The following is a 27,857-nucleotide window of genomic DNA, read 5'->3' as shown; positions in this document are numbered from 1 at the left end:
TTCATTCATTCATTCATTCACAGTCCCAGGCATTGTTCCAGGTGCTGGGGACACAGATTTGGACAAAACAGACCAGAACCCTACCCTCATTGATCTCGCCTCCCAGGGACACGGACAGATGGTGAAGCCTAGACCTCAACAGTGATGGTGTCTATGAAGAAGATAAAACAGCGTGGTGATGTGGACAGAGTGATGGGCGAGGGGACGGAGGGCCAGTTCTAGCCAACGCAGTCAGAGAAGGGGCCTCCCTAACAGCCGAGTTGAAAAGAAGGAGCCAGACATGGGGAGAGGTAGGGAAAGTGTGTTTTGGGCAAAGAGGAGAGTCAAGAACACAGACATGGGAATTGCAGAATTAATTGTAGGATGGAGGGTTTCATCTGCAAGGATCTTAACGCTGGTCTCCAATTTGAGTGTGGATGATAGAAGCACCCACAGACGGCCCTGGAACAGCTGGGCATGGACCCCCACACTTTGGTCCCAGACTGGAAGGTCAAAGTGGTGCAGAATATATTTGAACATTTGCAGTGTGAAAAAAGGTGTTAAGCATGGGAAATCCCCATGGGTTTATCATCCCTGTGACCCACCAGCACCATCCTTTATAGGTTCTGGAACCTCATCCATGACCCTGTTCTCAGATGTGGCCCTTAAGCCTGGTTGTCAATGGAGCTTAGGCCAAGCTCAGAGGGGAATCTGGTCCCCTTTAGGCCAGAAACAGAAACACAAGTGGTTTTATGGATGCTAGGACCCTATCCAGGTTCAGCTGGTCAATTCCCAACAAGGTGCCTTCAGTCCATCTGCATTTTAAAGTTTGCCAATCCCCAAGCTACCCGGGAACCCTCAGGGAAAAACCCACTGACTGGGGGGCAGCTCATTCAGCACGCGGAGCTGCTGTTCTCACCACACACCCCTCATGCGTTTCAATGAAATTGTCTTCACTCAGGGCAACATTTGGCCCTGATCTGGACAGAGACTGAGACAATAAAGAACAGGGGCTCCCCAGGAAGCCATTCAGCAATACCCACAAAGGAAAAGGGACTTAGGCTGTAGCCCTAAATAGTTTTCAAGGAGGCATTACAGAAAGCAGGTAAATAAAACATAATTTAAGTGTGTTTCCCTTGTTTAAACAACTTCATCAGGTGCACAGAAAACAGCAGGTTATAAAATGCTTTAAATTTCTTTCAATATTAAAAGTACTCAAAGAAAACTTTGTGACACTTTTTCTGAAGACTGAATTTCTCACCATGGCGAGAGGGACGATGCCCACGAAGGATGTCTGGCTGACAAAGATCTCGGAGACCACCAGCTCACTCCTGGAGTCATCCACCGGGTACTCCACTTGCCAGGTAATTTGCTGGGCCCCCGCCAGACCGCTGCTGTTGTCAATTCCAAAATCCACTTGCAAGATCTCATAGAAGGAGCCATTTGCTCTGGAAAACAAACACATGTTAAAGTGCAATTTAAAACCTGAGACCCAGCAGAATGTCAAGAATGCAATAAATTGCCACATTCCTCTTTGTCAACCAAAAGAATTACTGCCAAGTTCAACAAGTCACCTGGCAGCATCGATAGAGCCTAATTCACAGGCTGCCCATCAACGGCCCCAACTCAGAACGGGCAGATTATCCATCTTCAGGGCTGTGTGGAAAGCAGACTGTTCTTCTCTGAAGGAGTAGCTCAGACAGCTCTGGGCACACCATCACAGCTCTCTCCTCCCCAGCCCATGCATGCATATGCCACCATCCAAGCACCACACACAGGAAATGTCCCTAAAAACTATCTAGTTTTGCCATTACTCCAATCGTGAGGCACATCCTGCACTCTGGCTATCTGCTTCTACTTAGTTGTGTGTCTGTAGAAGAGTGGTTCAAACTCCGAACTTTAGATTGAGGGAGAATAGTGGTGACTTCACGGGCTCGTGGGAGCATCATGAGACCAAGAATGGGAAAGGATTTCATAAACTTCATGGTTCACTACACAAACTATGAGCGACACAATGAGGTGTTATTGTTGATTCTTCTTTTCATCCGCCTGAAGCGGGATGAGATGTAATGTAAGAAAATCCCACCTGCCTTAATTCATGAAGTGACAATGTTGTACGTGTTTGGAGGAGGGGGGAGAAAGGGGATAGGGCACATATAAGTGAAAAGACTAGTGATATTCTCAATATTTTTATATACAGGGAGCCTGTCATCATTGACACGGACTTGTAAATTGTAGGCTGACTATTGTGTTGACAGGAGCAGTTACTGAACAGAATTAAAACAAAAAGCCATCCAGCATGCAATTGGAGAATGACTCCTGTTCCATAAGCCTATTCCCATCTCACTAAATCTAGCTTTACCAGGATTCAAGGAATGTGACAGCAGAATGACCGATTCACAGTTGCCCAAGGCCTCAGTCACACCAACCAACGTGCTGCATTATTGCCAGTGGGCCTGCCTGGCCCAAAATGGGCTTGGAAGCCTCTGCCCTGCCTTTTGGGGTCTGGGCAGAGTCTTCAGTTTGAATCTCCAACTTTCAGCCTGTGAGGAAAGAGGTTTGAAAAGAACCTGTTGCCTGCAGCTTCCCCCTCAGAAATCTCCTACCATGGACAGCTCCCCTTCCTCTGAAGACTTCAGAACAGAGTGGAAAACCACAGCTGATGCTCGCCTCACATATGCCAAGATGTACCAGAGGCAATATTCAGGTAAAGCAACAGTATCGAGAGAACTGAGTTACACTGACCTGCCTGATGTGGAATTCTGCTCAAAATAGAACCACACTGGACTCCATACAACTGGTCGTGTCCAAACTTTTTCTCACTTAGCAGAAGTTTTAAGAAACTCTCAGATACCGTACTGTCCAATCCAGGAGCCACCAGCCACAAGTGGCTATCTGCATTCAAATGAAATTAACTAAAAAATAAATCAAATTAAAGATAGAGTTCCTCAGTCACACCGGCCCCATTTCAATTACTCGATAGCCTCATGTGGCTGGTGGCCACCATATTGGACAGCGCAGATAGAGAACTCCTGTCTTGCATTATACCCTGAGCAAGTCCTTTATGGCTTTCTAGCCTGTCTCCTCACCTGGAAAATAAGTGAACAGCAATGATGCCTGTCTGCCCACTTTCAGTAGAGCAGTGAGGATGGAATGAGTGAATGGATATGAACTTGCTTCATGCATTCTTCAGTACCAGGATCACATACTGTGATGGTATCAAAATCATCAAAGACACACAGCTCTGGAAGAGTCCAGGGACCCCCCACGGCCAAACACAGCCAGTGGTCCCAGCTGAGCCTAACCTGTGTGTTGGTATATGGCAACTATGAATCCTCAAGAATCTATTTGTAATGCTGTTTGCATGGGGAAGAAAATATGTTTTGGATAAGGATCCCTGGCTTCATGAGAGGACTGATGGGCACACATGGGAATCCCCTACCAGGGAACCCCTATTTACCTGAGCATCTTCAGTGAAAAGGCAAAGAAAAGAGAGAATAAGGGCTGAATTTTGAATTTCCAAAGGGATTTCAGGATCTGGGGAACTTTGGTGTTCAGTTCTCAGCTTCAGTCACTCCCATTTCCCATCCACCACACTCGAGCCTGAAGTCTCCTCTCTGGTCAGAGGAATTCTCCACATATCCATCTGTTGAGTCTCCTCCTATAAGAGACGCTCCGTCCTTTCACATCAGATCTTCAATTTCTCTTTGGGCTGTGCTGTGCTTGTAACAAGAAGTAAGGAGCTGCTTCTTTTTTTTTTTTTTTTAAGATTTTATTATTTTTTCCCTTTTTCTCCCCAAAGGCCCCCAGTACATAGTTGTATATTCTTCGTTGTGGGTCCTTCTAGTTGTGGCATGTGGGACGCTACCTCAGCATGGTTTGATGAGCAGTGCCATGTCCACACCCAGGATTTGAACCAACGAAACACTGGGCTGCCTGCAGCGGAGCGCGCGAACTTAACCACTCGGCCACGGGGCCAGCCCCAGTAAGGAGCTGCTTCTAATACTTCCTGGGTTCTCAGCATTCAGTGGACCTCAGAAAAGCTAATGCCGAGAAAGGAAACGTCCAGTGAGAGAAGACTAAGAAGGGTAACTCTGTGTTATCAGCAGTTTAATCCTGCTGAATCCACATTCTGGCCTTGGGGTACAGAGAGGTGACCAGTCCTTGGGCAAAGGGGGCAGGGTCTGCATGAAAGGGCTGATCCCTGCTAACTGGGTTCTTCCTTCTCCTCTCTGACTTTCCAGGCTGCGAGCTGGATTACCTACAGGGATTTGTTCAAGTCCAGCTACAATTGCAATAACAATCAAGTCAGAGTCACTTTTATGCTTAAATTTTTATTTTAAGTCATTTCCCTCAAACCAGAGGAAGGGAGTTTTTACTTTTAGGCAGCCGACATGCTTGCTAATAAGTCCATTTCTATGGAAATGGGTTTATCCTATTAATTTTCCCTGCTCCTGATCTATTCTTGATAAGCCTTGCGAATTTAGAAAAGTGCTTCACGATTCTCTCAATTTAATAATTACCAACTGCCTTTGAGCAATCAGGATCAGTGTTTCAGCCATGAGATATTCATTAGACATTTCTCTCCAGAGTGCAGAAGTGCATGTGTGTGTGCGTGTGTGTGAGGGGTCAGGCAGGAACACTGCTTGGCTGTTTCTCCCTCAAACCAGAGCACACAGCCTTCTCCCAAAAGGATTTGCTTCCCAGAAGCCCCATTCCCCATGAAAACCTCTGCTTCAATAAAAGCTGAACCTCCTCCATGGGATCCTGGGACCCCTGAGGTGGGGCTGAGACAGCTTTTGAGAGCACAGTGTGGCTGCAGCTCAGACATGCAGCAAGAAGGAGGAGGAGAGATGGAGGCAGGGGAAAGGGATGGGGGACCCAACCCAACAGCTTGTCCCCAGGAGCCATTTCTCAGCATATCACTCTTGATGACAATAACGGTTGAAGGAACAGGATGGGGAGAGGAAGGGAGGAGGAAAGGGAGAAATAACGGAAGAGGGAAAGAGAGAGAAAGACTTCAAGAGCTTGATCTGTTCTCTAGAAGGTTACATAGATTATTTCTTCCCCACCCCTACAAACTTCTAGATGGTTCTGAGCTACCAGACCGAGAGGCTGCAGGTTTCCCCACACGACTTTTTCTAGAAATGGAGCAAGAGAGGCTGCCTCTGGCCTCAGGGCCTCTGTGTTTTCTTATGAGCCTTTTTCTGGGCATTATCTTAAAAGCTGATCAAAAAGCAAGGTCAGCCCTGAACGATGATGACATTGAACAAACGCCCCAGAACAGGGCTGCTGGTTACTCACAGTAAATACGTGAGACGGAACTCCGAGTCCCCCGCAACTGTTCGCTCTGTGAGGACAAACGTGTGCCTGTACTGTTGCTGCCCCGACTACAGAAAGTTGTAGGAGTCCAACACATATTTGTTTAACTCACTGAATATACTTAAAAGGCCCAGCAGGACACCCCGGAAAATTCCAGGGGGTGTCGTCTGCATTCTGGGAGGCAAGAAGCTACCAGTCAGCTAGCCTTGACTCATATTTATACATCTTTCCTTTCAGAAAACGTGTCTGTCTCTACTACTAGAATGTAATTCTTTTCTTTTCTTTGTTCACCGTGTTTTAGAGCAGTTTTAGGTTCACAGCAAAATTGAGAGGAGGGCACGGAGAGAGCCCCAATATACACCCTGCCCCCACATGCACAGCCGCCCCCATTATCGACATCCCCCGCCACAGTGGGACATTTGCTATAGCCGGTGAACCTGCATGGACACTTCATTATCACCCAAAGTCCACAGCTGACATCAGGGTTTACTGCTGGTGTCTTACATTCTATGAGTTTGGACAAATGTGTGATGACAAGTATCCATCACGTAGCGTCTTACGGAGTATTTTCACAGCTCCACAAATCCTCTGCGCTCTGTGTCTTCATCCCTCCCCACCCCCACCAACTCCTGGCAACCACTTGTCTGTCTACCATCTCCACAGTTTTGCCTTTTCCAGAATGTCATACAGTTGGAATCATACAGTGTGTAGCCTTTTCAGACTGACTTCTTTCACTTATTAACATGCATTTAAGTTTCCTCTATGTCTTTTCATAGCTTTATAGCTCATTTCTTTTTAGCACTGAATGATATTCCATTGTCTGGATGGACCGGGGTTTATTTATCCATCTACCCACTGAAGGACACTGTGGTTTGTGGACATAAGTTTTCAGCTCCTTTGGGTAAATACCAAGGAGCAGGATTGCTGGATCACATGAATGTAAGTTCTTCAAAGGCCAAAACCTGTCATAACACTGCAGTCACTCAGTCCCCGCACATTCATTTATCCAGTGACATTTGTAAAGCACCCATTGTGTGCCACGCATTGGGAATCTCTTGGTAAACAAAATAGATGAGATCCCCGTCTTGCTAGTCAGGTAAAGAAATACATAAGGCAAGTCCTGGTCATGATAAACGCTATCCTAAAAATAAATTAGAAAAATTACATTCCTTTTTAAAAAGGTAAATAAATGTTTTTCATTTTTAAAGATTAAAGAGTATATATAATTTTTAAATAGTTATTTTTAATTTTAAAGTCAAATATAAATTACAACAGGAGACAATGGAGGGGTGTTCAGGGACAGCCTCGGGAAGGAGCTGACATTTGAACTGAGACATAAAGGACAAGCAAGAGCCAAACGGACCCTCAGCAAATGTTTGCTGAATAAGTGAGTGAATCTATTTTAAGCTCAAAAAAAAAATCATGGGGAAAATTTATCCTGACCCTTCAGCATGAACACTGGGTGTTAATTGGAAAAGAACGTCTTCCAGCCTTTGTTCACACACCAGCTGCTCAACAGGGCCCCCGGACACCCGGTTAGGACTCCACCCAGTCCTGCCACGCTGCCCCCGTGCCCTGCTACAAGTTCCCCACGGCCTTGCCTTCCAACATCCGGGTTGTTTATTCATTTATTACGTTGATTCCCTCTCTCACACACATGCATGAATGCAAAGGGCAGGAAGACAGGATTTTTCCCCATTTTTGCTCCCTACTACATCCCCGGCACTTAGAGCACTGTGCCTGCGACACAGCTGGTGCTCATTTAACACCTGTTGGATGAATGAATCAATCAATGAACACCAAACAATAGTCTGAGTGAGATCTCAGAAGAACATGTGTTTAGTGACACCAGAGAGACCGTGCCACAGTGTTGGAAGGAGACAGAAACTGGCAGGTCAGGGAAGGCCTCCTGGAGGAGGTCGCATTCCGGTTGATCTTTGAAGAATGGGCTGGTACAACAGGCAAGCACGACAGTCCCTCTGCTTGGGGTCCCTCGTCACACCCTCTCTCCTCCGGACATCCTTCCCCTCCCGACTCCCCACCATCACCCGTCCTCCCGGAAAGGCACAGAGCAAATCCCGGCTCATCAATCCCGTCAACGGGGCAGAGGTTCTTTAGTCTGTCTCCCTGCCTGTCACACAGCTCTTCGCACCATGATCTAAGGGCCAGCTCTCAGAATCTGGCATGAATAAATCATCTCCTGCAATTTCATAAAGTCCCGGCTCTACCCCCTCACTTCTGCTTGTCAAGGGTCACACTGCTGTCTCTGACCTTGCTGTGGAAGTGTTTCGGGTTGACAAAGCCGGCAGTGGTTGGCAGCTAAAGGTCTAAAAATATTGAAGAGCCTCTAGTCTGGGGGAGGGACTCACAATCTTTCAGACTCAAAACATTCCCTCCTCATTGGTTTGATTTCCTGACTTCCCAGCATCAAACTGCTATACAGAACCTAAAAAAATTCTAGGACTATGTCAACTGGGAATAGTCCATCAATAGGGGCTCCTTTAGTGCATTTTTGGCTGATTAGGTAAGTTAAATAGAAAACCCAGGGATTACAACATGGTCCCTCTGTGCTGCACAGCCAGGGCCAAGCTTTCTGAACGATCCCCACCATGTTGTGTTTACAAAATTTGAAGTAGCTGCCAATATTTTTAAATGCAGAGAATTCACACCAAAAAAACCTGGTATTTCCAGCTAATTTGGAAAACTTTGGAGACTGAGCAACACTATGCCACATTCTATCAGCTGGAGCAGCCAAGCACTGCCCCACCAATGGGGTTGAAACTCCAATAACCACGTTATCCATTTAGTGTGTCCTCCGGACCCCTGTAGACATCGCAATCTGAGAAAACGCATTTTGCTTTTGACCTTCTAGGAAACACCTTATGAGCTGTGTCCCTGGTCCACAGAGGACTCCTCATTCTCCTGGGAATTCGTCTCCCTATGTCCTCCTGCCTTGGTTTTATCCTGAGACCCAGTCCCCAGCCCTGGCTCTGGACTCGGTGGTGAACCCTGACCTCAACTGGCTGAGGAACACTTCCTAGGAATGTGAAATCCTACTAGAAAATTCCACAGTTGGCCAGGGCTGCTTTCTCAAGAAGAGATATGAAATCCCAGCAGCTGTGTGGTGGCATTTCCCACCAGAAGGACAGAGAACTGAAAGAAAAATACTGGAGTGAAAAGGATGGGGTAGAGATGAGGATAAGCATGCCTAGAATCTCTGGTGGACTTCTGCTTCCTGCTTCCAGGCCCTGGAACCCACTACAGTTCTGCTCTCGGGTTCCATGAAACACCTCCTCATCCTTATAGTTAATTCTCCTTTTGTTTAAGCTTGATTTAATTAGAACTTGATTTTCTCATCAAAAGTAAACCCAAATATTTAAAACATCCCTTTACTATACACCCATGCACTTTTGTACCTTAATCCACAGCCTAATGACCATGAATAAAGGTTAATTTACTGGAGAAGCTTTCAGTAGAGCCTCACAATCCTCATTAAGAACACCAAATTCATCATAAGGGTTCAAACAGAGGGGCCTAGAGTACTGGAGATTAGGACGAAATTTGCAAAAGCCCCAGTAGGAAAGAGTCCACAAGATTTTTTAACCACATTACGTATCAGCCAGGGCACCACCAGGAACTGGATGGCACACTCAAGGATATAAATAAAATGCCAGAAGAGACAATTTATAGAAGTGAGGTCAAAGCTATAGTAACTAAGAAAGGGTGGTGAAGCCTCACAGAATTAGCAATGGCAGGAAGCCATTACTAAGCCAGGGCCTCAAGGCCAAGGCAAGGAAGGGCATTACAAGGACCTGGTAAGAACACAGCCTCAGTCAGAAGAACGCAGCCACTGCCAAACCAGAGTGAAATGAAGAAGGAACCAAGGAACAAATCCTCTGGTCCCCCTGCCCTCAGATCCCCTGAGGCATCACCATTGGCTGGAAGCCAGAGGGAGAAAGGAGTCAGCTGACCCAGAGGTGACCTCTTCTGACACAGAGAAGCGAAGGGTGGAGAACGGACCCAGTGGGGCGGACAGAATAACCAGCACTGTCTCCAGTATCAGCTGTTTTTCTTCCCAAAAGCTGAACACGCAGAGTCCCCGGGAAAAGGCTTGGAGACTTATTGGTTCAAAGCATTTAAGGAAATCTCTGGCCAATTGTTAGGTGACCACTAAGCTAACTGAGCAGAGATTTCAGGGGCCACACATGACAAAGACTACAGATACTGCACAATCACTTCAAGAAATTCACTATAAAAAAAAAAAAAGGCAGCATCAACAACAAATCCTGGAAAAGGGAAAGAATCTGATTTTCATTGTTGCCATATTCTATCATTTAAAATGTTCAGTTTCCATCAAAAATTTAAGAGATGTGCAAACAAACAAGAAAGTATGGCCCATTAAGGGGGTGCAGGGGTAGCAGTTAATAGGAACTATCCCTGAGGAAGATCAGACGTTATTATTAGTAGACAAAGACCTTAAATCATATATTTTAAACATATGAAAAGAATTAAAGGAAACTTTCTCTAAAGAACAAAAGAAAACTTTGAGAATGATGTCTCACTAAATGGGAAATACCAATAAGGAGGTAGAAATTGTTTCAAAAGAACCAGATAAAACTTCTAGAGTTGAAAAGGACAGTAACCGAAATGAAAAGTTCACTAGAGGGATTCAACAGCAGATCTGAGCAGGCAGAAGAAAGAATTAGCCAACCTGCAGATAGATCAGGTGAGATTATCCAGCCTGAGAAACAGAAAGAAAAGGATAATAAAGAGAAATGAACAGAGCCTAAGAGACCTGTGTACAAACATGCACATATTTTACTAAGTTTCCAGTAAGCAATTAGGCAAGAAAAATAAATAGAAGGCATTCAGATTGGAAAGGAAGAGGTAAAACTATTCCTATTCACTGATGGCATGACATTTATATACAAAATTCTAAAGAACCTACACACATATATACAAGAATAAAACAATGTTAGAAATAAAAAAAAAAGTTCATCAGGTTGTAGGATATAAGATCAACATACAAAAGTCAATTGTATTTGTATACACTAGCAATGAACAATCCCAAAATAAAATCAAGGAAACAATTCCATTTATAATAGCATCAAAAAAATAAAGCTTAGGAATGAATTTAACAAAAGAAGTGTAAGACTTATATGCTGAAAACTACAAAACATTGTTGAAAGAAATTCTAAAAGACCTAAGAAAATGGAAAGACATCCCATGTCCATGCTTTAGAAGACTTAATATTGTGAAGATGGCAATATGTCCCAAAGTTATCTACAGATTCAACACAATCCCTATCAAAATCCTAGGTGCCTTTCTTGCATAAATTAACAACATGATCTTAAAATCCATGTGATAATTCAAGGGACCCAGAAGAGCCAAACAACCTTCAAAAAGAAGAACAAAGTAGGAAGACTCACATTTCCCAATTTCAAAACTTACTACAAAGCTCCAGTAGCCAAGACTGTGTGCTACTGGCATAACAGACGTAGAAATCAGTGGAACAGAACTGAGAGTCCAGAATTAAGCCCTCACATTTATGGTTAATTGATTTTCAAAGGCATGCCAAGACAACTGAATGGTGGAAAAAATAGCCTTCTCAACAAATGGTGTTGGGACAATTGGACATCCATGCAGAAAAGGTTGAGTTGGGACGCCCATATCACACCACATAGAAAAATTAACACAAAGCGGATCAAAGACCGAAGTGTAAGAGCTAAAATTATAAAACTCTTAGAAAAAAAAAATAATCTTCGAGACCTTGGTTTAGGCAATGGTTTCTCAAATATAACACCAAAGCACAAGCACAAAAAAAGAAAATTGGATTTCATCAAAATTTAAAACGTTGACACTTCAACTTCAAAGGAAACTATCAATTAACTGAAAGGCCAACCCCAGAAAGGGAGAAAACATTTGCAAATCACATATCTGATAAAAGATGAGTGTCCAGAATACAGACAGAACTTTTACAACTTGACAATTAAAAAATAAAAATAATTAAAATGGAGCAAAGCATTTGAATAGACATTTCTCCAAAGAAGATATTCAAACGGCCAATAAGCACATGAAAAAATGCTCAACATCATTAACCGTTAAGAAAATGCAGATCAAAACCACAATGAGGGGCTGCCTCGTGGTGTAGGGGTTAAGTTCAGCGTGTTCCACTTTGGTTATCCAGGTTCACAGGTTTGGATCCTGGGCGCAGACCTACACCACTCATCAGCCATGCTGTGGTGGCGACCCACATATAAAGTGGACGAAGATTGGCGCAGATGTTAGCTCAGGGCGAATCTTTCTTATCAAAAAAAAAAACCACAATGAGATACTATTTCAAACCATCAGAATGGCTATAATCAAAAAGACAGATGAAAATAAGCTGGCAATAATGTGAAAAAATTGTAACCCTCATGCATTGCTTGTGAAAATATAAAGTGGGACGGCTGATTTGGAAAATAGCTTGGCAATTCCTCAAAAAATCAAATATAATATTACCATGCGACCCAGAAATTTCGCTGCCAGGTATACACACAAGAGGAATGAAAATATAGATCCTCATAAAAAGCTGTTCACCAATTTTCATAGCCGCACTATTCATAATAGCTGAAAAGTGAAAACAGTCCAACAGTCCATCAGTTGATGAACCAATAAACAAAATGTGGCATTTCTACACAACAGAATACTATTTGGCCATTAGAAAAATGAAGGACTGACACCTGCTACAACGTGCATGAATCTTGAAAACATTATGCTACATGAAAGAAGTCGGACACAAAAGACCACATAACATATGATTCCATTTATATGAAATATCCAGAACAGGCAAATTCATAAAGACAAAAAGTAGATTATGGTCGCCAGGGGCTGGGGAATGGGAACCCACTGCCAGTGGGTACAGAGTTTCTTTGGAGCGGGTGATGAGAATGTCTGACATTATAAAGTGGGATGATTGTGCAACTTTATGAACATACTAAAAACCACTGACCTGGAAATTTTGAAAGGATAAATTTTTATGGTATGTTCATTATACCTCCATTTATTTAAGTGAAAAAAAAAGAATGAGAGGAAAAATCAAGTTGCAAAAGGATGCGCATGGTATAATACTTTTTACAAAAGTAGTAAACACATGCAACCATTCTTATACAGTTTATATTTAAAAACTATAAGAACCTGCATGGTAATGATGATGTCTACCTCAGAGAGGGAGGAAACACAGTGAAATCAGCAAGAGGTACAGAAGGGCTCCAATTATATCTGTAATATTTATTTCGTTTAAAATTTGAAGAAAATAAAGCCAAATAATAAGAGTTAACAGAGCTGGGGTGGGTAAATGCATATGTGTTATATTACTTTCCATACTTTTTTCTAACCAAGAAACACTTTACTTAAAAACAGAAAGCTACCATACTCAACTGTCTCTCTCGTTTGGTTTATTCTGCTTTTGTTTAAATCTCAAATACATTTTTCTGCTATAACTACTCCAAGAAACTCTCCATCTGACTCCTAAACCAGCTCGTGACAAGTCAGCCAACCCATGGCCCCACTTCCCAAACACAGGAAAATGACATTATATTCTTCTTCTTTTTCTGTTTTTAAGTACTTTAAAGTACCTCGCGCAGCCTGCTATGAGTGACCTTATTTTTGCTTACCAACAGTTTCCCAGAGCTGGAAACAATAAATCTTGGTAATGAGCCAACACTTTGGGCACCTCCACTTTCTCAGCTGCCAAATCCGGGACGTTTCTCACACTAACAAGTCACCCTCTCTTCCAGCTATTTGATTTTATCAGCATCACCATGACAGGCCCGGAGACAGCCAAGACAATTGCCACAATTAATTTTTTTTTTTCCCTCTGCCTCTATCTTTCTGACAACATCCCAAAAACCCTTCCAGGAAATGCCGGCCCAGAAACCATCTTACACCAACTTCCATGGCTGCCCCCAGACCTCCAACTCCGCTCCCCTCAACCAACCAAAGTTATCATTCCTTTTGATACTGGCCTTCCAGAGAGAGTCTGTGCATCTACAGGCACGAACACGTGTGGTTCTTCGCCTTGTTTTTACCGAAATGGTGCACATCATGTGCTCTGTTCCGCCTCTAGAATATTTGATGTCTGGCCCAAAGGGAAGGCAGAGATGTGGGCATTCTCCTCCCTGACAGTGGAACAGTCTGGCTGGGAAGCAAGGACAGAATGAGTCACATGCCCCATCTTACCCCAGGGGCCAGCAAGGGCAATCCTCTTACACACCCAGAAGGAGGTGGTGAGCCACGTTCATGACTGGGGCACAAGGAAACCTGGCTGCGGTTGTCACACAGATACGAGGCGAGCCTCCAGGACTCGCCACCAGTGCAACCCCAGAGCCCATGTTGGAGAGACGCTCAACGGAACACTCCGTCATCTCTTCACGCCAGCACGTTTACTGAGAGAGGACTGTGTCCCCAGCTCGGGGCCAGAAGGGGAAAGTGGAGAGCAGAGTCCCACACAGAAAACTCTGCTTACTTTTCAGAATCTGCTTCTAAATGAAAACCTGTCCCATGTCCTGTGCTAGGAAGGAGCTCATTAAGCGGAGATTCTTCTCCTGCCTAACGGGCGGGTCAGCTCCTGCAGGTGAGAGCAGCTGCTAATGAGACCAGGGTCCCTGGGTCGAGCCCTGTGCACGCTGGTTAGCTGGCTTCCTCCAGGTGGCCATGGAAGGCACCTATAGGTCCAGCACCCTGCAGGCTCCCATGGTCACCAGGGGCCAGCTGGCGGCTGCAATCAGCACCAATTTATTCCCAGTCGTGGTGTTTCACCTGCTGAGAAACAGGAGCAACATCCTGCAAAAAGGATGACACTGGGCTCTCCATTAAGGGGACTGGAACAATTAGATGACCAGGGCTCTCTTTGTGGCTGACCCAGCAAAGACCAGGCCTAAGATGAGCAGCCTGCAGAACCCCAGATCAGAAGAATGCTCACTTTCACCTAAAGCAGAATTTAAAGCTCACAGACATCTGACCGTAAGCCCCAGGGGAATTCACTGCTCTCGGACCAGGGTTGGAGTTAGAAGATGCAAGAATAATGCAGTTTATACCTACAGCCTGGAATTTTCTCCCAAATTTCAGACTCCTTCGTCCAACTGCCCATTCAACAGCTCCAGTTAGGTGTCCGACAGGCATCTCAAACTTGGCGCTCTTCACCAAAACCAAGACCACCCCCACCGTGAGCTCTTCACCGTTAAAGGCAAGGCCGTCCATCCTTCCAGTTACTCAGAGCAAAACCTCGGTCATCCTGAACGCTTCTCTTCCCTTAATAATCCACATCCGATACGTCCAGAAAGCCTACCTGGGAAATACGGTTTTTAAAAATAATGTCACTCTCCCCATGTCTACTCCTTCTATACTGGCCCAAGCCGTTATCCCCTCTTTCTGGGTTACTGTAACCGTTGCCTCCTAAATGATCTCTTGCTTCCACCCTCAGCACCATCCCTCCACTGTATTTCCTCTAAACAGCAGCCAGAGTGCTCCTGTTAAAACAGAAGCCAGGTATTTCCACTCTCAAAACCCGTGAGGAATTTTCATCTCATTCACATAACAGTCAAAGTCCTTATAAAGATCTACAAGGCCCTCCACAACCCGGCTGCTGTGCCCCACGGCCTGTTACCTCCCTGAACCCCTTTGCCACCACTCTCCCCTCGCTCACTCTGCTGAAGTCCCATCTCCTGCTCTGTGATCCCTGACACTCCCCACCACCGCTTTTTCTCAGTAGCACCTAACAGCATCCAACATACTGTATTCTATTTATTTGCCTTTTCTGTCTACTAGATTGTAAACTCACTGACGGAAGGGATTTTTCTTCATGTCCCCTGCAATACCTCCAACGCCTAGAAAAGTACTGGCCCATAGAGGGCACGCCATAAATAGATCACGAACGAATGAATGAGCTGTGAACCACGGAGTTCGCACTTCAACACCACACCTTTTGGGCTTCCTCCGAGTGTAGCATTTTGATCCCTGAGTATGAGGTCGCTCCTGTCCATCCCTGGCTAGGTCTGTCCATGCGTCACTCATTCCCACTCTCTTCCGGTACAGATACTCATCTAAGGGCTTCTTCCTCATCCTCCGTAACAGCAGGGGGAAGGTGAGATTTTCTGGGTTTCAGCTTCCCTGCATGGGGCCTCCGATCAGTCTAAAGTCACAAAACAGAAATTCATACAATGCTGTGCCCTGCTTCCAAGTGTCTGCTTCTTCTGGTCTCTCTGCACATCCTTCAGGGAGCTGGGTTTTTTGTATTTCCTCCTGAGTTTACGGTTGTCAACTGTGAGAGTATTAGTGTGATCCAAACTGCTCAGCCATGACTGGACTTGGAACCACCAATGCTAATTTTTTACATTGTGGTATCAATACTTAACATGAGATCTACGCTCTTAACAAATTTTTAGTGTCTAATACACTATTATCACCCATAGGCGCAATGCTGTGCAGCAGCTCTCTGGAACTCATTCACCGTGCAACCAGTGCTAACGTTTTGGAGGCAGGCACTCTTACAGCAGACTCAACAATAAGCAAGGGCAGGAGCCTGCTGTTCCAAGGAGTACAGCGAATGATAACGATGCCCAGCTTTGCCCATGGAAGTACAACATCTACCTTTGGTTCAACCACTCCCAAAGCTTGTGGCACCTCCAAATCACCGGGAATTATTTCAAGACGACGAAAGCAAAGAAATTTGAAGACAGACAGACACTCCAGGGTATTCAAAAACAAACCCAAACAGAATCTCTAATCTCATTAACCTTGAAATTGAGCAGAGTTAAGAGAAGCCCACAAATAGACTGACATTCCGAATGCCATTTGGGTCAAAAGTCTGATTAGGATTCTTGTAACCTTCAATTTACCTGGCGGCTTTTCAATAAATGTCAGCTGGGCAGGAATTCAGGGGAAGAGATTTGCAGGCTCCTGTAATCCCAAAGTGTATCAATCTCCCTAAGCGACGAGCTCTCCTTCAGGAAACAGGAATTCTCCTGCCACCAATTAATTAAAAGCCAATGATCCCGTCACATCTCCTCCTTGGCCCATTGTATTAATTACAACAGGCCCAAAATCTTTCTTATAGGCCAATTACTCTACAGTAATTAGGGCTTAAGCCAACCACAATTAACAAGGATTATGTGCATGTCACTTCTCTGACTTCTCCTTTGCTGATTATATCTATTCAAGAACTCCTGAAATTCTTTACATGGAATTGAGCCTATGCCTATCCTGCCATATTTTGATTAAGAAAGATTAACTTGGTCCGGAGAAGCAAGTGTGAACCAGAATCATGCAGGAAATAATAGAAGTGGTAGGGGAAAAAAAGGCTGCTCGTATACCCAGTTACAGGATGCAAAAATAAGATGGTCCAGGACAGGGAAGGGCTCCATGTATAGGTTTCAGGGAAGGGGACATGGCGGTCACACAGGTTTCGTGTACCAGCACCTTGAACTTGTCCACGTCAATCTCATTTTCACAACCAGGTCCACCTGTGCGTGTTCTCAGGCCTGAAAATGATTCCGGATAATGATGAGATCCGATGTGAGTCAGCACCAGGTCAGACCCTTGGAGGAAAAAGACCACTAATTGGCCTGAAACAATAGAATGAAAGGTGACATCTGTTCTGGTGGCTGTGCCAGGCTACACTAATGAGGGGCTCTGCAGCCGTGGGATGGCCTTTCAGCAAGCTGACCTTTGGCATCATGCACATGTCCCCGCACACCCACCACCACTGGGGAGGGGCATGAGCATGCTGGGGGACAAAGCACAGCTCGGGGGTGGGGGGCCAGTCTTGGACTCACGCCTGACATCCAAGCAAAGAGAAATCCCTACTTCAGCTCTGAACCTTCAAGGTCCGTGCCTGCAAAGCCAGTTTCTTTGAAAACGCCATTCAGTCTTAAGGCCATAATTAGCTCTCTCTGATGCGGGCTGGTTGATTCACCCTCATGAGAGAGAGAGATGGTGAGTCTGGGGACCACACTTTGGGAACACAGAATGAGAACACGTTGATGGAGATGCATGAGCTTCTAATGGGAGCCGAACATTTGAAGTTAGGACCGTGCCAGAACATTAAGGCCAGCATGCCTAGGAAGACATAATAAGGAGCTGTTGTCTACACCCAGTCTCGAATTCTGCCAGAGCTTCACAAACTTACACTCTTAGGCTGGGTCTCTAAGGTCTGGATTATAACTCATTCATTCAAGCAGTCAGTAGAATATATTTGAACATCTACTGGGTGCCAAGCTCTGTTGTCAGCTCTGGGCTCCACGGTGAGCAAGGCGGATGAGGTTCCTGCCCTCCCAGAGTTCATGTTCTAGCGGAAGGAAATGATTAACAAGCAAATAAAAAAATAAATAAGGCAACCTTTAAATAATGAATTTGGTAGTCATTAGTGACCTTCCCTAAATACTTGAGCACCCTATTTTCTGGACACAGGAGAGGATCGCACTTCTGGCCCCCCTGAGCTTGGGTGGAGCCCAGTGACCATTTCTGACCAACACATTTTGACTCTCCCTTCCATGCAGGAATATTTATTCACCAGCACAAGTCTCTGTTTCCCACTGCCACAGCCACCAGTGACTTTCAAGGCGAGGTGCTATTTTGGCCACCTGAGAGACAGTGATGGTCAGAGTCCCCAGCTGAACCTCAATGGGCTCATAGCGTGAGTGACAAACAAACCTTCGTTGTTTTCAACCGCTGAATTAGGGGATGGTTTGTTATCACAACATAAACTAGCCCCTCCTGACTGACACAGAGCTATGCAAACACGAAGACAGAAGGCAATGAAGTGATGGGGAGAGGGATCATTCAGACAAAGTCATGAAAGGAGGCCTCTCTGAGAAGAGACATTTGGGGGCTGAGACTTCAGTGATGGAAGACAAGGATCAGTGTTCCAGACAAGGGGAACAGCAGGGGCGAAGGCCCTGAGGTGATAATATTTGCCATGTCCGAGCGCACATGTCCTACACACACATGCAACTATGCACACACTCACATGCACACATTCACTGATGCACCACACACTTATACACACACACAAACACCGGCACAAACCCACAGTAGGAGTGGCGAGCGGGAGGCAGAGGGTGAACAGGTGTCTGCCTCGTAGTCCACCTGCAGACACTTCCATGGACCAGCCTCCAGCCTGGAGAGCCAGTCCTCAGTAACAGAGGCCCTTTTCATAAAACCTCCTGCATCCTAGCAAGGGGCAGAGCTTTCCAGAGACCAGCTGCAAATATGGACACCCCCACCCCCACCCTGGCTACAGAGACCTAACCCCATTCGGTTCTCTATCAGCATAAATTACAAGAAAACCAACCCAACCACTGAGACACCAGAGAAGTCAGGAGCATTGTGGTTCCACAGCCGGGTGGATCCTGGAGGCCCTGAGCTGGTGTTTCAGAGCGGCGCCCCTCTGGGTACCGGTACACACCGAGCACTGTGCTGGGGCCATTATCACTTACGTTTCACTGTGGTCCCTGAGACAGGCTCTATCATTGCCAAGTGCCTCATGATGGGCCAGCCTCAGAAATGCCAAGTGACTCACCCACAGCGTCACAATTAGCAAGTGGTGGAACCAGGATTCCAACGAAGATCTGCCTGCTAAGTCATGACTATAATATCCTTGTTATGGAAAGAGCTGAGACCTAATCAATTAAATTGCTCGCACCCTAAAGAAAGTGTGTGCTAACAAACAGACAATGGCCTGCAAAGCACAGAAAGAAACGGGTTGGAGGAAATGGAAACCCTGGCCCCTTTATAGACGGGATTCTGAGCTGCAGATGGAAGCCCTCAGCATGGAAAGAGCACCTGCCTGAGGATGAAGGCGAAGAGAATGCAGAAAGGTGAGGCAGGCAGGAGCAAGGGAGAGAACTCTAGCATCAGAGGTCTGAGATCCAGCCAGTGAACCAGATTCTCCCCCGGGCCGCCCCAGTACTGGAGCAGAGCATTCTCCTTGATATTTGGTTAAGCTGATTTAAGCTCCTTCTGCTTGCAACTGAAAAAAAAAATTGATATAATATGACAGCATTAAAGTCTATCATGAGGTGGAGATACAGTATTTTATGACACACAAGTGGCATTATTTCACTTGCCTCATAATTTCAACTGTGGTGAATTCCACTGGCATTTAACCATATTTCAGCTGATATACGGGGAGAGCCGAATAGAGCAATGAATCAGTATCAAGTGCCAGACAAACCTCATTTCTTAAAGTCTAGTACTTTCTTCCATGAGCAGCCTAATCTTTCCAGAAAATGGACCCGAATGCCAGTATGAAACCCTCCTTGAAGTGCCTAAGTCACAAACACTTACAATGACACATCTCCCAACCCAGTCTCTGAGCTCGTCTTGAAATCCAGGGAGACCATTTGCCAGTTTTTTTCTGTTTCAAAATCTTGAGCTAAGTGGCTAGCATCCCATCACAGTTCAAACAAGTGAAGAACCCACAGAGTTGAAGATAATGCAATTTCAGGAAGACTCCATATTGTGCTCTTACAACTTAAATGGATCAAAACAAATTAAGTGCCTTTAGCAGCCTCTCAACCATCTTGCACTTAAAATGTTCAAAGGAGTCTCTTAGGCGACTGCAGTAAAGTATTAAATTTTTTAAAAGGACTTTGTATTAAAAGACCAAGACATATTCATGAACTCCACCAAAAGGATGCTCAATGTCCTTCCAGCCCCAACATTATTCAAAACGTACTAACCCCAGTGCACATGTGATATTGTAAGGGACATTTGTGATTTCACAGTTCCCGTGGATCAGAAATTAGAGAGCACCTTAGCTGAGGGGTTCTGACTCAAGGTCCCTCCTAAGACTGCAGCGAGGGTGCCAGCCAGGGCTGCATCATCTGAAGGCTTGACCGGGGCTGGAGGATCCACTTCCAAGCTGGGTCAGTCCCAAGGCTGTGGGCTGGAGGTCTCGGCTCCTCATTACGCAGCTTCTCCAGAATGCTGCTTGAGTGGCCTCACGACATGGCGGCTGGCTTTCCCCAGGATGAAGATCCAAGTCAGCAGAGAGGAAGGTGCAACACCTTTTATGACCTCGTCTCTGAAGTCCCACATCATCACTCCCACCACACTGAATTCTTTAGAAGTGAATCACTAAGTCCTGCCCACGCTCAAGGGGGGGAAATTAAATGCCACCTCTTAAAGGGAGGTACAGCATAAGAAGAGAATACCTATTTTAGAACCACACAGGCCTCCTGAGCAAACGTCAACAAGCATTGAGCTCAGAACGTGGAGGCTAGGCAGACGTGGGGTTGCATCCCCCGTCTGTCATTAGTTACCTTTAACCCTTTCACACTCCATCTCCTCACCTGTAAATGAGGGCAACAACATCTACATTGCCCAGTTATTGTGAGAATTTAATTAGATAATACATGCAAAGTATTCAACACAGTCCCTGGCACATAGGAAGAATTCAATCCATCATGATTAACCTATTAATTACTATTAAGAATAAAGGAGGGGCTGGCCCCGTGGCCGAGTGGTTAAGTTTGCCCGCTCCGCTGCAGGTGGCCCAGTGTTTCGTTGGTTCGAATCCTGGGCGCGGACATGGCACTGCTCATCAAACCACGCTGACGCAGCGTCCCACGTGCCACAACTAGAAGAACCCACAACGAAGAATATACAACTATGTACAAGGGGGCTTTGGGGAGAAAAAGGAAAAAAATAAAATTTAAAAAAAAAAAAAGAATAAAGGAGAACCACTTAGCGTTCTTTGCACAGTTAATCTCTGGTGTAACCCTGCCCCCAACATAACTAAAACATCATAGATGGATTTACAGAGCTAAATAATAGAGAATTATTTTTTAAATGTATAACTGATAAGTTTTAAACAGTGTCCTACAAATAATAACATGATATCAGGTCATTGATGCCCCCAAGACATTCTGAGTTGCACTGTGACAAAACAAATGTCCACATTTCATAAAAGTTTATAGGTAGATCTTGCCTTCAAAAGATGCCAGAACCAACTGAGGGTTATACATCAGCCCTCTTCCATCTAGGACCATTCAAACTGGCTGCCTCTCTTTTTAATTGGAAAGAAGTCAGAAAATTGTGAATGTGATATTGCAGGAGCGTTGACTGGCATAAAAAATTCAAGCTTCTAATATGATACTAATATTTATACTAATAGCACCTACTTTTCCTACACGCTAGCTGTGGGACCACGGACAAGTCACTTAACCTCTCTTAGTCTCCGTTTTCTCAACCGTAAATGAAAGTACTGAAGACCTGACTTCCCATGTTCTGTCAAGTACTAAACATGTCTGACTCCTCTGAATTTATCTGTGGGTGACGTCCAAGAATAGGTAAGAAGAAAGCTCCTGCAGGCAAACCCAGAGACAACTAAAGGGATGGGTGCATATGTAAGTGGTAATTGCAAATGCATGGCTTGAGGAAAAACGTCTCTCAGGACCAACATCCAGCAGAAAATGCTGATGGGGCCAGCCGGGTTGCATAGCAGGTGAGCTCGCGAGCTCCACTTCAGCGGCCCAGGGTTCACCAATTCGAATCCTGGGCATGGAACTGTGCACCACTTGTCAAGCCATGCTGTGGCAGGCATCCCACATGTAAGGTGGAGGAAGATGGGCATAGATGTTAGCTCTGGGTCTATCTTCCTCAGCAAAAAGAGGAGGATTAGCAGTGGATGTTAGCTCAGGGCTAATTTTCCTCAAAAAAAAAAAAAAATGCTGATAGAAATATGTAAATACATGCTGAAATATGATAAGACAAATTTCTCCAGTTGAGTCTTGTTCTTAATACTAAGACTTTCTTAGTAGACTAGAACGTCGTCTACAGATAATGAGTTGCATCCCTTTTCTTCTCATTGTATCAAGTAGGTTTCTCTGACATGAAGCATTTCAAACCTAGTGGCTCAAACCACAACCACCCATCCAGCAGCTGGCCATGGGGGCAAGCAAAGTCCAGAAAAAGAATTGCCCAGCTGAGCTCAACCAAAATTGCAGACGCAGATAATTATATATGAAGTAAATCGTTGTCTGAGACAGCTCCACCTTAGGGTGATTGGTTTTGCAGCCACAACTGATGCGTAATCTTTATAAATTGTTTCTTTCCCGTCTTATTGTCTTGGCTAGACATTCAGCACAATGTCAGAGCAGAGACACCAGCGTAACTGCCTTTTCTTTTTTCCTAACTTTGATTTCCTCTTAAATATAATGTTTCTTTTAGAGTTCTGGAAGATACTGTCTATCAAGTTAAGAAAGTTTCTATTTCTACTTTGCTAAGAGTGGTTGCATAAATTAAGAGCTAAAATAGAAACTGTTCTCATTCTGTAGGCACTGAACAGCCCTTCCCAGACGAATGCAAAACTTCCAGCAGACCACTTTGGGAACATACTGAACAGCTTACAATGGAAGAGACAAGACCAAGATGTAGGAGACACTTAAATAATAACACAGGACAGCATACGGCCGAATGAATATGAAAGGGATGACCTCCGGTTCACCATAGGTTCAGAGGAGAATGTGAGCTTGGCTTTTTAGAGAAATAGAAGATGGGAAACAAACATTTCGGTGAGAGCATAACAAAAGATGAAGACATAGCAGAGAGGAGAAGAGGGCAGAATGTGCTGGACAAGTGCATCAAGGCAGTACCACGCGTTCGCCTCGCCATTGCTTCTTCCAGACACATAGGAAGCCTACCTTTCCCTGCTGCCCTTGAAGCTATGTCTGCATACTGACCAATGAAATGGGGGGAGAGGTAATGGAAGCCGCTTCCATGCCTGGCCTCCGAAAACGTCCTATGAGATCTTCCAGGGTTTCCATGGAAACCTCTAAGATGGCACGGCCACGAGCATAGTTTCCAGATGGCAGAGGCGAGGAACAGAAGCAGACAGGGTGGCTGGCCACTGCTTGGCCTTGGAAGCATGTGCTTAGTCACGGCTCAGAAACTCCATCCAGGGATCATTGGACTGTGTTAAACCACTGGGATATAGGATTATTTGTTATGGCAACTAACTTTAATTATTCTATCTAACACAAAGAGCTATAATGGGTAGAGTTCAAAGAACCCGATAACTTGAATATCTCAAGGAATTCCTTGGTACCAGCCACTCTGTGCTAGACCCATTGGCCTCCAATTCTAGCCATCAACTTCCCATTTTCAAAGACAGCCTTCGTTTTTGGAGTTGAGGAAGAAGGAACCTTACTGCATTTCCTATGAGGAGTGATGCGCCTGCTGTAATCAACCTACTCCCACCAAGGCTGTTGAACAATGGGGGCCTGAAAGACGCGCTAAATAGTATTTCAAAGTAAAAGGTAGAGAATAAACCGAGGCAGACTAGAGAGCGAGCAGCCGTAGGTAACAGAATTTAGGCTCCTGTGGTTGCAACACAAATTTGATAACAGCAATAACCCAATGAGGGAATTAACAATGCTCTCAGGGTTGCAAACCTTCTGTGAGGATCTTCAGATTGTCCAGTTCCCACTCAATCCCCTTAACTTCAGCTAAGAGATTAACACAAGCAAGACCCATCAAACTTGACCCCATTGCAAAGGAAGATAGTAATTAATTCCAGTGAAGATATTAAGTCAGTCAAAAAAAATTAGGGATAGTCAGCAATTAAGCACATCTGTCTCTCGACACCAGGAAATAGAAATTTAACAGTGATCACACTCTCAGAGCGTTTGTACAGCCCCTGAGAGCTTCATATTTAGAAGCCAATATTACTCCATGGCAAAATAATGTTCTGGGGAGTGCAGAGGTTCAAGAGTAATTGTCATAGCCCATCAGGCCTCTGATATCAATTCACAAAGCCTCCCAACATGATACCAAAACACACTGAGAGCCTGTGATCTTCAGGCCCAGAATTTGTCACAGCAGACTCATGGAAGACTAACCACCCCATTTTAATAAAACCTCAGAAATACCTTTCTTGGTGAGACCATCCTGACTTACCCCAGGTCACACAGCCAGCAAACAGCAGGGTCAAGATTTGATCCCCAGCAGTTTAGCACCACAGCTACTCTCTCTCATAATCAATACACTGTAACACAATACAATAACACACTTGCAATATAATGCACTAATACTGTGATGCACAAATCATATAATACAATGTGATGATGCACTATAATAAAGAAGGGGCAGATCCCATTTTACACCCAGGCCCACTTCTGATAAATCATTCCAGTTGTCTCTTCACCAGCTTCTTCGTGCACAAACATATATTTTTTTAACTGGACAGTTCTCAAGACTTAGAAGGATGCAGTGTGAGCTAGCCATACGTGACATTCCTTCAGGGGTAATTTTATGTTTTCCCATCCCACCAGTACTCTGCCCAGAACTGCTAATACACACGCACGCACACACACACACACGCACAGAGAAATGCATTATTTTCCTAGTCCCAGACACTTCTACTATTCTTGTCAATACTTAAACTGACAAGTAGATTCTTCCATTGAAAGATAGTAGGGAAAAAAAGATAGTGACAGCAAGGCTAAATCTGGACTGTATTGGTTCTCAGAATTGACAATGGGAGAAATAGAACCTTAGTGTAGTTCCACGTGCAGTGAGAGGAGTGAGCTAAGAAGCCGTAAGGTGGCTGGGTGGGGTCTTCTGGCCCAACTCGCCTAATCTCACCGTATTTACCACTTAAAATTCAGATTCTGACACTCTCCCAGAGAAGAGACCCAGAGCTCTTAACTCACTCAGTGGAGGGAACTATGGTAACTTGAAAGACCTCTAAAATGGGATCTTCGGTACAGTTTTTGGTAGAAGAATAGGAACATGATTCAATTTGATAAGCATTTACTGAGAACCGCTAGATGCCAAGGACTGGCTTGGCATAACAGGTAAGAGGAGAAATCAGACCAAGTTCTAGCACTCACAAAGGCCACAAAGAAGTGAGGAGAATTTGTCCCAGCTGGGTATATGACAGTGTGCTGATATTTCAAACCACAGCAATAATGCACAGGGAGCACAGAAAATTCAGCAATTAATGCTGCTGGCAGGGGGGTTGTGGTAGGAAAATGGGAGGGTGGGACAAGTAGCACTTTGTCTAAAGGAAAAAAGGAGAAAAGAACAAGCAGAGCCAACTCATCTTTCCCTCGCACTTTGCAACAGTCAAAAATAAAAACATACAATTAAAAGAGAAGGCAATTTTATAGAACTTTAATTAGAGTGCTAAGAAAGAGATAACCAGATTAATTTAAGCAGGAATTTTTTAACACTTCTTTTTTCTTTTTATGAATAATTTCCATCTTCTGGCCTTAGTAAAAAGAGTCTAGTGACCTTGACTGACATTTTCCTGTCTGACAAAGGACCACCCCCACCCCCAATGTTTCAGGCCATTATCCTGACTTTCAACAGCAAATCAGTTAGGGATTTGGGGTTGTAAGCAACAGACATTAACTCTGAATAACAAGCAGAATTGGTCAAATTTGTTGGAGGACACCAGGTAGCTCACTGGTTTAAAAGAAAAGCTGAAAAATAGGGGTCAGAAACCAGGGCTGCTCTGGGAGTCTGGGAAGCACAACAAATTAACAGCATCATCAGTTGCACAGATAAAATGAATACGCTCATACTTTCTTGTCCAATTTTGCATCAATCCACTCAAGGCTCAGAGTCCCAGCAGAGAGCATCTGGTTGACTCACCATTGGTCATATCCCCACCCCATGCTCAGTACAGATAGGATACCTTAAGTTATGGCCCCACCCAGGATGCTCATGATAAGAGAAAGGAAGCCCCCAAAAGGAAATCAAGGAGCTCCTACTAAAGGAAGCAGATACGGATGTGAGGTGGCGCAAACTCGACGATGTTCTTGCCATGCAGTCTGTGCACATGGTAAGTTACCATAGTTCCCTCCAGTGAGTGAGTTAAGAGCCCTGGGTCTCTTCTCTGGCAGAGTACAAGAATCTGAATTTTAAGTGGTAAATATGGTGAGATTAGGCGAGTTGGGCTAGAAGACCCCACCCAGCTACCTTACGGCAGAAGGTAGAGAAGATTAGGTTATATAGCTAACAGGTTGTATAGCTATAGGTTAGATCCTTACATATATTACCCAACAAGAGGCATAGGGTGTGAAAGGACACCTTTTTGGAGTGTCTGCTCAGCTCATAGCCCACTTCCCTGAGAAAGACTCTCCAGGGATTTGGACCCCAGCTACTTTCGTGCCAGGTAATCCTTCCCACCCACACCTGGCCTCAACTGATTGGACCAGAGCGACACCAGACCCATGGAAAGCCAGTCCATGGGCTACCAAGGAGCCAATCAATTTTCTTTTGATAAATTGAGTTTAAAGACCCAAAAAGTAAGATTGAGAAACGAGACGATATTGAGCACAGAACTCTAAAATGAGTTTCCAGGAACTCCTTCCTCGGACGGCGTGGGAAATACACTTGGTTTTGACCTTCCTGAAGCCTAGTCATTGATCGAAGAGCTAACCCAGCATCCTCTCAACAAACTCCCCTTTTTCCTCAGGCCTGTGTTTCTAGTCTTCCCAAAACCATAGTCCCTGTCTAGTCCAAGATAATAATTTCACCCAGTCCTCAGCTAACAGGAAGACGGGTACCAAAATTCCTGGTGTTTCTCTTCACAAAAAAACAAATCAATCAATTAACAAGACCGAAATGCTTTCATCCAAACTTTAAAAGAAAGCAAATTAAAAATCCAAAATGCCCAGATAAGAAGGTTTGAACTTTACCCCCCAAGACCTCAATAGTTGGTCAATAATAAGTAAAGTTGGAAGAATAGAAGAGCCCCAATACCAAAAATATAACAATTTTGCCTCAGACAAGGAAGAGAAAAAATGTAGGCTCTTGGGAAAAAATAAAGGGATTTTCTTGAGAAAGAAAAATCAGGCAAAGGAAGAGTTAAGTATCTTAGCTAAAAGGCTTTCCAGAATTCTCTCTCACAAGGAAAGGGGTGGATTGAGCAAGACAGAAAGGACACGCACCGTAAATCAGAATAATTGCATTACTTGGCTGTCTGGGTGGCTCAGTTTTCTCCCGATAAATTTTTTAAATTATGATAAGATCAGTTTTGAGTTTGAATCTTTTCATAATCCATTCAGACACCTTTAAGTGAAAGTGAAATATATTGTGTTCTAAAAAAGGGACATATATCCAGGTTTGATTCAAAACCGGGTGAGAAGGAAGATGTGCAGTGGATGAAGACATAAATTATCATTTTCATGGGGGTGAGAAAAGCCTGGTTCTAATAGAGCTGGTGTTAAATCAGGATTGCAGAAATGCTTTCCTCTGCCTGATTATAAGAATCCAGGCTCTCTCCAGAGGTATACTCAGCACTCCACATATGCTCCATATATAATAGGCTGCCATCCACTAACAACTAGTTTGAATGGAGAGGAAAGTTCCTCTTTATGATGTTTATACAAATCCTTGCTCATCATTTCAGCCTCAATGATGCCAATGAAACTCAGACTCTGTCCCGATCTCCCACAGAGCTTCATCTGTAAGAAAGACCAGCTTTACACACGTCTACTGCCTGAAAGGCCTGTTCCAGCTGGCATTCAAGCCTGAGAAGTAAGGTAGATGTTATTACCATTATT

General features: G+C 44.5%; 1 protein-coding gene across 3 annotated transcripts in view; it reads right to left on the bottom strand.

The window, feature by feature from the left end:
* Positions 1-27,857, bottom strand: part of TMEM132B (transmembrane protein 132B) — a 354,765-nt gene that overhangs the window by 82,418 nt on the left and 244,490 nt on the right. For all 3 annotated transcript variants that reach the window (XM_023647326.2, XM_023647325.2, XM_070275517.1), the window contains one exon: positions 1,241-1,427. In XM_023647326.2, coding sequence (XP_023503094.2) covers positions 1,241-1,427 — 187 coding nt within the window. The remainder of the gene's footprint in view (positions 1-1,240; positions 1,428-27,857) is intronic.

The sequence above is a fragment of the Equus caballus genome, chromosome 8 (assembly GCF_041296265.1).
Source record: "Equus caballus isolate H_3958 breed thoroughbred chromosome 8, TB-T2T, whole genome shotgun sequence".
In the NCBI taxonomy this organism is placed as follows: domain Eukaryota; kingdom Metazoa; phylum Chordata; class Mammalia; order Perissodactyla; family Equidae; genus Equus; species Equus caballus.
This window is presented reverse-complemented; position numbering and strand designations above follow the sequence as displayed.